General features: G+C 49.2%; 1 protein-coding gene across 1 annotated transcript in view; it reads right to left on the reverse strand.

Moving 5' to 3' along the window:
• IQCA1 (IQ motif containing with AAA domain 1) overlaps positions 1-11,207 on the reverse strand; it is a 176,208-nt gene that overhangs the window by 63,170 nt on the left and 101,831 nt on the right. The window contains 3 exon segments of the mRNA XM_012648831.1: positions 229-304; positions 5,569-5,591; positions 6,053-6,073. Of these exon segments, the coding sequence (XP_012504285.1) occupies positions 229-304; positions 5,569-5,591; positions 6,053-6,073 (120 nt within the window).

Genomic DNA, 11,207 nt, shown 5'->3' on the forward strand with positions numbered 1-11,207 from the left:
TCTAGGAAATAACTTTCCTCCCTGTCACTAAGCTGAGAATGTTCAGTGGAAGTGTTAGGGGTTCAAAAGGAGGATGTAGGTTTCGATTATGTTCTCATCCTGTATGTGTCTTGCTCTTTCACCAATTACATACTTGTGGCCTTTCATGACGGGGCATCTAACTCTTCCCCACATGTGGTGGGCAGACAGAGTGACGTCTCACTTACCACGCAAGTCCTCCTAACTGACCTTTGTATAAGTTATTTCCTTCCTCCATCGTGTGAAGGAAAACACTCGGTGACATCTTCCACTCCTCTTCTTCTTCCTGTCCAAAGCAGAATAATATTTTTGTTAATTACAGGCACAGTTTATCTGCCAAGACCAGACAGTAAAAAGGCGTGCACTGCGATGACCAGGATGATGGTTTATGTCCCTCAGGCCCAGGTCCTGTCCCCTGGGCAGCTTGCCCTGGGCTGTTTGCGCAGGGAGGGCCGTCCACCAAGCAGGGTGTGGGTGGCCCAGGTTCACGGAAGTGTCTTCTGCTGGTGCCGGCTTTCCCTTCTCAGTGGCCTCCCTGGGGTACTTCATGTCTCGCTTTGGTCCTGTCTCCTTCCTGGAGGCCCTGCTTCCTTCCTGGAGCTGGGGTCTAGCTAGCCTGGCCCGGGCGCCCTGCCTCTCCATGACAGAGACGCCTGACCATGTCGTCCTCAGCTGCCGACTCTGTGTGCACCAAGATGGGAGACTGCAGTGCCACCCACCGCCTGCACAGGCCACAGCTCTGCTCTGAGCCCCAGAACAACACCCCTCTACCCCTGGGCCACCAGGGTCCACCTGCTCCCAACAGTGAGAGCTCTGCCTTGCAACCCCTCATCTTATGTTTCCAGGCAACAATGTTTGCAGCGTATCTATAGTCAGGCTTCTGATGACCAATGTCATGGCCATGGCTACCTTCGGGAAGGGCAAAAGGAATGACACTGGTCTGCATTACGTCCACGAGTTTCCAAAGTGTTCCACATCCTCCCTGTGCAGCTTACAGGGGAAGCAGACAGTGAGATAATGCGAGCATCTCTCCACCGGGTGGCTTCCGGGGCACCCCATGGCTCTGGCACCTGACGTGACCCTCCTTTTCTGGGCTCCAGTGTCAGGCTCTGGGATGTGGCGGCCAAACACTGTGCGCCTTCATGCCCTGGTGTTGTACAGCATCTGTGCCTTGGATCCTGACGTCTTTCTCCTCATTCTTCACTCCCCGTGGCCAAGCAAGCCCCAAACCCCACCTGTTTGGCCCTCTAAGCTTTCCTGGCATTCCCCCTCCCCCCAGTCCCCGTCCCGCTACTCTGGCCCTTGTGCCTAGGGTGTCCAGCTCAGGGCCACCCCCTTCCTGCCAGCAGGGGCTCGTGGCAGACCTGGCTTCATGACCTCCTCCCTTTGAAGCTCCACAGAGGGGTCTCTTTGGAGCTCCCTGGAGGCTCCGCCCCCACAAGATGAAGGTCAAGCCCCTCAGCAGGCTATGCACAGCCCTTCCATGTGCGGCCCCCAAGACCGGGCTCCAACCTGCCTCTGCAGCCCTCACCCCTGCCACTGTCCACCTCCCCTGATTCCTCACCACACAGACAGGGCGCTGACAGCAGGGACGGCCCGTAGGGCCCCAAACCTGGCACCTGTGCCTGTGTGCAGCAGGTGTTTAACAAACATTTGTTGGATGAAACAAGAATAGAGAAAGTGCACATTCAATCCACCCATTATCGTCTAGAAGATAAACAAAATGTGGTCTATCCACACAATGGAATATTTAGTTCTCCCAAAGAAAGGAACGGAGCACTGACGCGCGCCGTAGCATGCGCGCACCTTGAGAGCAGCCCTATTTGTACAACCCTATGTGCATGAAAACCAGACAGGGCCACAGGGACGGAAGCAGATCAGTGGTTGCCAGGGGGTGGGGGGTGGGGAAGAGGGGAGTGGGGACAGGGCCTCCGTTAGGGGAGATGAAAACGTTCTGGGACTACATACAGGTGATGGCTGCACAACAGTGTGAATGTACTAACTGCCATGGAATTGTGCACTTTAAAATGGTTAACTTTATGTTATGTGAATTTTCCCTCAATTAAAAAATCACATGTTCAACCTGAGAATTGCCACTCCCAGCCTGATTCTTTGCTTTGGTATCCGGCAGGGAATCTACAGTCCAAGGACACCTGTCAGAGTACAAGGGCCACACACTTCCGCCCAACATCTGCACTGTGTCACGATACTTCCCTGCATCCCTCATGGAGAATTTTGCCAGATCTGAGATCCCCGACCACCAGAAGCACTGTTTCTTTAAGTAGACTCACTTTTAAATTTATACTCTTTATTTATTTATGTTTTTGGAAGCATGACTATCACTAACATAATTTATGCTCTTTAAAGAGGAAACTCTCTAATACTATGGTGAAACCACAGTTGATAGGCTGTTGGTTTTCTAACACACACTAGAATAAAACACAACTACTGAATCAAAGAGGTCTGTCTGGAGCCATGCAGACGATCCCCAGCGTGTGCCCACGTGCTGAGAAGCGCGGCGCCCGCGGCATAGTCACGGCTGCACAGGAGAAGCCGCCGTGCAGCGTGCGGGTGCGAGCTCGAGCATCCTCAGAGCGCTCCCAGCCCGAGGGAGCGCCGAGTCTCAGCCCACCCAAGCATCTCTGGGGCTCTCTGCAGCCTCCTGAGCTCGTTCATCACTTGCCAGCTCTCCTCCCTGTCCGTGCCCGACTCTCATCTGTGTCAGCCACGCTGGCCTCCCGGGCCACCTTCGGGCCTGTGTCATGTCTTTCAGCTTTGCTTTTGTGGAGGTGGTTTAGTCCTTCGTTCAGGTATTTGCCAGGCAGCAGGCACTGGGATGTCCTTGCTCTCCTGGAGCTTTCAGAGGAGCGGGAAGACCGAGAGAGGAGAGATGCAAGAGCTGCAAGGGGAGGCCCAGGGTGCCAGGGGACTGGGGATTCTCACTTCGTGTGGAGGTGGGTGCCATGGAAGGCTGGAAACCGCAGCTCATGGAACACACAGGGGGCTGCGGCTAGCAGGGAAGCCCCTCACCTTACAGAACCCGGGAGGGAACCTGGACCCAGAAACGCCAGGAGGCTCAAAGCCTATGGAACAATTAACCCACCTGTCAGGACTCAGGTTACACCAAACTCACTGGCTAAGAGTCCCACCCAGGACACAATGCTCAGAGTTGGCAACTGCCCCACTCTTAGCTACCAAGAGACCCAGTTATTGAGAAAAGCCTGCAAGAGGAGCAAGAAGACCACTGCCGGAAAAAGCATGTCCAAAGGAAAGAGATAATTCATGGATAGAAGAGAAATTTAAAACAACTCTAATTAGTATTCTCAGAAATATGATTTATTGTTGGGCATATTCTCATATTCTCTCTCTCTCTATCACTAAGGACTTAAGGACTCATGAATCTTTGTTACTTTTTAGTCAATGCGTTGCCATCCATTATTGTTTTGGATACTTGATCGTACTGTATTTGGCCTCTGGGAGCCCCTACAGGTGGATGGGGGAGGGGGAGGGGGAGGACTCCAGGGAAGGGGAATGTGGTGGGGCAACGTGTTTGCAGCAGAAGGACAGCGCGAGTGGAGTCTAGCGGGGGAGGCTGTTTCATCTGGACGACTGAAAGCAGTTTGGTAGCCAGGTGTACCGTGTGGGGGCGGCACAGACATAGGCTGGAGTCGGGGGAGGTGGAGGGGGTTGGGGGAGGAGGAGAGGAGGGAGAGGGGGAGGGAGGGAGAGAGGAAGGGCTGGCCTTGGAAGAGCCATGAGCTGTGCTCTTCAGAGAGCTTGAACTTGGTTCAAGAGCAAGGCAGCAGCAGCAGGAGCCTGGTGTGAACAGACTGGCCGGCCGGCTGGGACACCGCTCTGGCTGCAGCGGGGTGGGGGGAGGCTGGGTGGGGGAATGGGTGCCTACCTTCTCTCTGAGCACGACTGCCTTCTCCCGTCTTCTTTGGAGGAAAATTCCTCTTAGGCCCAAGGCAAATGTGCCCTCCTCTGTGAAGCCGTCCTGGGCTCTCCCAGGTGAAAAAGGCCCGGTGCTCTGCAGGATTTGCTTGTACTTCCTGGCACCTGTTTCTCTGTGCACGTGACTGGCTATTTGTGTGACTGTCTTAACTGCTCTCTTGGGCCGTGAGACCCCCTCCTGGAGAGGGTTCCACCTGGCTGAATGTGTCGAGCCCTATGCAGAACCGGCACAGAGCCTTGCATGTAACAGGTGTTTAAGCCGTGCAAGTAAAAGTAAAATTTATAGGTCTGTTTGTACAGCTTCATTTCTATAACAAATATAAAGTTTCTCAAGGGGAAGGGCATTGCAAGGCTGGTTCTGGAAAGAGCTAATCCTGCTAATATAGAACAGCAGATGCTACACACTCCCGTGACTATTACGGCACAGTCTTCTGTGCGGTGATGACAGCGGTGGCAGTCACTTTTTAACTACAGGACAAAGCACAGAGGAAACTTTGTTTTCCCTTTTAAATACATTTTTCTTTGATAAACAGTCTTGAAGTTTATTTGATGTATCCCTTTCTTTGGTTGCTGTTTTAAACATTTTATATTTTGCCCATTTTGACAATTATTGGTAGAGAAAAATTCCACAAGGAAGATTGAATCCACTCTCTCAAACCCACAGTCATTTTTCTCCTGTTTTTTTCTGAATCTTTTACTGTGCTGGGGCCAGACAAGTGCCCTCGGCACTCTGCCGTGGTGCCTGCCCTTCCTGATGGAAACTTCTCCACCACCACACCCACCAGGCCCGGCTCAGCCAAGTGGCTGCAGGCTGTTCTGAACAGAGGGAGGCACTGTCCGAGGAGCCGGACTGGCCAGCCCTGCTCAGCAGGCAGGCGGCCGCAGTCACACTGGCTCTCCGAATCACCGGCCTCTGGGAGTGAGGCGGATGCGGGCTGCCTGCATCGTCTTCAGAGAAGGAGGAGCTGGCCCCGGGGGACCTCTTCCTGAGGACTCCCTCCTCCAGCCGTGCCTGCTGGGCTTCTCGGCCTTGAGCTGTCCACGCTCCCAACCCCGTTGCATCCCAGCTGACCGAGGCAAGCCTGTGTTCTTGCCACCCAACAAGTCCAGAGTCCCAATAATGAGCCCAAGCCCAGATACATCCCAGCCCTTCCACCCACTCAGCCCTCTGCACACGTGTCAGGGATGCCCAGATGGGGACAGCAGCTTCTTCAAGCCACCCTCTGGACCCTCCTGCTGGCCAATGGCAGGGCCACAGTGCACATTTTGCAAAAACAAACAAAAAAAGCCCCCCAAAACAAACTGATGCTTATCAATTGCCCAAATGACACCACCAGAGAAAATTTTAAAATCAAAGGGAAAAAATCAGCCGTATCACCATCACTATCACCTTTATTCAATGAACTCTTCATTCTCCTCTTTCCTTGTCTGCATGCATATGTGATGCCTGTCTGTTACAGCACAGCATAATTATGATTTACAAGTTTTGCCAGATGTATAGGTGTAACATGGTATTTATTTTAAATTTATATTTCTTTAGTTGGTGTGGCTGAACTTCATTTTTGTTTGTTTGGTTTTTTTTTTTTGCTTGTTTACTAACTTTATGACTTTGTCTTGATCTTTACAAATGAACATGTATGAGCCCCCCTGTGTACCTGCAAACGTTTCCTGAGCACTTACTAAGTGTGGGCTTGCTCGGTACTAGAGCTATAAGCTTCAGGCTGTGCCTTCAGGGCCTGCCTGTGGGGTCCCTGGGTCCTCCTGCACCCAGATTCTTGCTGACCATGCTTTGGGGCCCCCATTACATGACGTCTCCCCGATGCCTGCCAGAGTTACCTTTTACCAGGTGGCTCCTGGGGCTTGGGCTGCCCCGTGACTATCATATACATTTGCCCCCATGAGCACTGGGGTCACCTTCCCAGACCCCATGCCTCCTGTTGTACCTGGCCTTTCTGCTCTGGCCTGCTTGCTGAGGTGAGGAAGGCCGAGGCCAACAGTGACTTGTGTTCCGACACTCACTGGGGAGTGGCCGCTCCACTGTTAGAAAACTCTTTATACTTAACCCAAAGGGGAGCTGAACAAACAATCCCAGGACCCTACTCTGCCCCAGACCAATTAAGTGAGAATCTCTTCCAAAGGGGCGTGGACATTGGGAGGTCTTTTTTCTTAAAACCACTGGAGGCGATTCGAGTGGGCGGCTAGAGAGAGGGTCCCAGATTCACCGAGGTCGCCCTTCTATCAGCCAAGGCCCAGTTCCTGGAGCCTCAGAGTCCACACCCATTTCATGCCCAAAGTCTACTCCAGCTGAAGCCTTCCATTGCTCAAGAGGAGATTTCCAGATTGTTCTCCCTGCTGTCTATCTCCCATGAGCATGTTCTAGCCCGTCAGGCTCCCAGTTGAGGAACAATGAAGGTGGCCTGTGGCCTTCTGGGTGTTTCCATCACACCATGAGTCCCAGAGTTGACAGAGTCCTCCTGCCTTTTTCATGCATGTACCATGCAGAAAGATTGCTCCTGCCTTGAAATTGTACTGATTTCAATTAGTTTTGTACGTTTATTCCTAATGTCTTGGTCAGCTTGGGCTGCTATAACAACACATCGTAAACTGGGTGGCTTATAAACAACAGAAATGTATTTCTTATAGTTTTGAAGGTTGGCAAGTCCTAGATCACGGTGTCAGCAGATTCCGTGCTTGGTGAGGGCTGCTCTCTGCTTCACAAACAGGGACTTTCAGCCACATCTTCACGCGGAGGAAGGGCCATGGCAGCCCTCCAGGGCCTCTTCCATAGGGTCACTGGCCCCAGCCACAAGGCTCCGCGCTCATGGCCTGTTCATCCCACAGAGGCTTCAAAATTCTTATGTTGAAACCTAATCACCCCCTAACACCATCTCACTGGAGTGCAGTGTTTATTCATGGCCCACTGATATCCCCATGGCTTTCCATGCTGCTGGCTGTCTGAGTAACCAGCAAGTGAGAGGGGTTCTCACATCCAGACCCACCTGAGAGTTGAGTCCATGTATTCTCTGTCCTCCGCGTGGCCACACCAGCACTCCATGATCTGCGTTTGCAGCACCTTTCCTTTCTTTTTTGCAAATTGAGTCATTTCCATAGCTCCAGTCATCTGAGCCTCGCTTTCCCCAGGACACCTCAAACACCGCAATTAGTAGCAGTGAGACCCGGCCTGCTCAGTCCTTGGTGCTGCTAAGACGCTCAACACACAGCTTCTCTGGAGTGGCCAGTTGCTTTCCGATCAGCTCCCTGCCTTCTTTTCACGGCCCGATCAATTACAAATCACTCAGGACAAAACAGTTGTTCATTAAGAATAAGCTGATGGAGGCCTTTCCGTTCAATTTGCAGATTACAGTACGTCTGCTTTATCCACAGAGGATATGCTCTGAGACACCCAGTGCATGCCCGAAACTGCGATAGTACCGAACCCCACATATACTATGTTTTTTTCCTACACAGTAACAGGCAGGTGGTGTATACATGGTGGCTACGCTGGGCAAAGGGATGATTCACGTCCTGGACAGGATGGAGCAGGACGGCTCTAGATTTCATCATGCTACTCAGAATGCCTCGAAATTTAAAACTGATGAATTGTTTACTTCTGGAATTTTTTCATTTAATATTTTCGGGCCACACTTGACTGTGGGTAACTGAAACCTTAGAAAGTGAAACCACAGATAAGGGGGGCTATGCATATTTATAAAGGCGATTTATTGAAACTGACCATTTCTAGTAGGTTGACGGTGTGAAACTTGTCCTTACACAATGCAGATGAATGCTGCGTGCAGAATATTTTTAACTTTTCTTACTCAGAGTCAATGAGCTATACTGAGAGATGCAGAGATGACAATGCAGAGGAATGTTGCAAAAAGAGGTTTCATGGTCAAATATTTTATCCTTGGTATTAGTGAAATTAGGAGGGTGGTCAGAGATAAACTATGTGCCTCCTCAAATGTTAACTATTAAGATATTTTCCTGCCTGGCTTAAAGAGTGTGTCAAATGCATGGTGGTTCTGTTGAAAATATTCTTTTGCCAAATACGTGTGTCTGAAGTAGGCTGTTGAGGGATGGTTGACATCTCACATTGGTAGACATGTGGAAAAATTCAAATAGAGCCGTGACTGTTACATTTCCAGAAATGAGGATATACATTTTGGCATATATCTGTTAACGTGCAAGTTCAAATGTCAACCTGATCACTCAATGCCTGCAGATTACCTGCTCCTGCCCTCGGGGTCTGTCCTGGGGGTGGGCAGGGGTGGACCAGTGATTTTGAAGAGACTGATCATTTCTCATTGAACTGATGAAAGAGGAACAATAATCCCCTTCTCTAGATTCGGAAGTGAAAGCCAGTCCAGAAACTCTCATGGCCAAAAACTCCATTTTTAAAATAAAAACACACCCAACAACATGATAGCTCATGGAATTTAACTTGGAAAAAAAATCAAGATCTCATAACTGTTTTTGAGCTTGCATTTAGAACATTGCTTTAGTTTTCTGCTCATGCATTTCTGTCAACACTGGGGAATCTTCCTGCCTTTTAGGGCTTCAGAGTGCTTTTCTTCCCACACAAAAGAAATATGACGGATCTGAGAGAATCTGTGATGTGAAGTCTAAAAATGTGTAGCCGTGTCCCGAACACGTCCGTCCCACTTTTCCTTGATGGTATCTGTGTTTAAGGAATAAACCACGTTTCTCGCACGGGCCATGGAGACCCAGCTGGCTGCTGGCTCAGCTCCCGGGCCTTCGTCTGTGGCCTGGAACCCATGCCACTGGCTCCTGGGCTCTTGGGCTTTGAACTACACCAGCGGCTCTTCCAGGTCTCCAGCTCCCGCATGGCAGATGTGGGACTGCTCAGCCTCCACGAGTGCGTGGACCCTGCCTTATAATAAGTCCCCTTATATACAACTACAAAAGGACACATAGGACATACATACCGAGCATGCATACGTACTATTGGTTCTGTTTCTCTGGAGAACCCGGCCACGCTGCTTTCTCAAGCATTCTCCTTGACTGTTCTGCAGCAGTTGACACCAGGGGTCGCCTCTCTTTAAAGAATCTCCCTACTGCCTTCGTCATATTCTTAGTTCTCTCTTCTTGTGGTGGATGGACTGAGAAGACAGTCCTTCCAGAAATGCACTTAGCTGGGACATTCAATAGGAACTTCCACACCCAGTCAGCCAGGTCAGTCGTCCTTGATGTCTCTTGCATCTGTTCCATCTTTTTATAGCCAGTACTTCCACTCTAGGGCAGGCCTTCATCTGAGCATTTATTCATTTCTTCAGAAATACTGATTGCACAGCTCTTGAGTCCCCAGTGCTGTTAGAGGTGCTGAGCAGAGTTTAGGGTCATTCTGGCTGCTGTGGGGAACAGACGGTAGCATGCAGGAGAGGAGGTGGGGGCATGGACTGGAAGGCTGGCGTAGTTGTCCCCGAGAGGCCATGATGCCTCATGGTCAGATGGTAGCTATGGAGATGGGGAGATGTGGGTAGACTTGGGCTATAAGTGTAGACTCCTGAAAGAGTCTCCCAACGGACACCCCATATCCTCCGTGAACCCTCCCCTGTTGCCTCCAGCACTTAGAGATCACCGTTCTCTTCTGGTCTGCAGAGCTTCTGCTGGCCCAGCACCTGTGCAAGCAGACACGTCCTTTCCTAAGCAGCAGTTTTTGAGCTATTTTATGGAGAAGGATCCCTTGAAAACACGATGAAAGTTCACACACCATTTCCCCAGGAGAATGCACTTCCCCATAAAAGTTTATGTACAAGTTCAGGGGGTCTAACCACAGGGTCCCTGTTCCCTAGGCTGAGGACCCCATTGTCTCCACAGCCCGGCAGCCCAGCCTTTCATGTCTTCGCATCTTCTTCCCTTCTTGCACTTCGGTGGACATGGAATATGCTCAACATCTACCTGTCCACGATGACATCCTCTTTCCTGATAGCTTCCTTTGGAAATGACGACACTCACGTTTCCATCTTTGTGAAGCTGTGCAGAATTTGGCTTGAAATGCTCTAAAATAATTTAAGAATGTGGTTGGCTCAATAGTTCAGTATGGAGCACCCCTTTGGGCCAAGAGATTGGAGAGGAGGCGCTGTGGGCAGAGATATGTCTGGTGGCTCTGCAGATAAATAAATGCTTTGAAAGTGAATTGTGCTGGATATAGGTCCAAGGATCTTTCCAGAATTTGTCACTAAGTTCAGTCATTTTATGGCTGGAGTGAATTTAGAGAAGACTCTTTAGTGTTCATGTGATCATGTGTTAAGACAGGTCAAAACCACTTTAAATAGTTCCAAATGGTTTAACATGTGGCTCGGAAAATAACAGAGAAGACAGTTGTAGAGATGGATTGCATAGTGTTCCACGTCCGTTATTTTTGTTTCTAAAGCCAGCGTGAGGTCTACGCAACTGTGAGGCAAATGAGATTACTTCAGTATTGAAAGCACATTTGCAGGACTGCTATGGGTTTGCAGGAAATACTGGCGCTAACACTCTCCTCCATTAAAGTGCTTCCGGCAGGGGAACTCCTCATCAGCAATCCTCAACGATTTTGGATTTAAAACCAAGGATTCAAAAGAAAGACTATTTTTTTTAACTGTTACATTTTGAGCATTCTTTAAATACTCTAGGCACTAGTCCTTTGTCAGGCAGATAAGTTTGCAAATATTTTCTTGTCTTTTCATCTTCTTCATTGGGTCTTCACAGAATAAAAGTTTTTGGTTTTGATGAGGTCCAATTTATTAATGTTTCCTTTTATGGATCCTGATTTTGGTGTCTAGTCTAACTCTTTGCATAGCCCTAGATCCTGAAGGTTTTTTTCCTATGTTTTAATCTCAAGGTTTCATAGTTCTGTATGTAAGTCCATGACCCATTTGAGTTAATACTTTTATAAGGTGTGAAGTTTAAGGTGGAGATTCATTTTCTTGCCTATGGATAAAAGACTACTTTTTGGAAGCTCACCTTTGAATATGCTTATTGTGCTTTTATATTTTCCCTTCCATTAGCCCTAAACTGAAGATGAAAATTCCTAGATTGTTCTATTTTCTTTTGTCTTTCAGCATCTCAGGATGGAGGGTCTTCAGATGGATCTGTATAGGGAATTAAAATCTTTCATATTTTTAGTGTTAAACTGCTTTTCCAAATTTCTTGATAATCAAATGAATGCAAGATCATTAATGACAAATATTTTATTTTAAAGAGGCCTGTGTACAACTGCAGAGATCTGCCAT

Source organism: Propithecus coquereli, unplaced genomic scaffold (genome assembly GCF_000956105.1).
Source record: "Propithecus coquereli isolate 6110/MARCELLA unplaced genomic scaffold, Pcoq_1.0 Scaffold295, whole genome shotgun sequence".
Taxonomy (NCBI): Eukaryota; Metazoa; Chordata; class Mammalia; order Primates; family Indriidae; genus Propithecus; species Propithecus coquereli.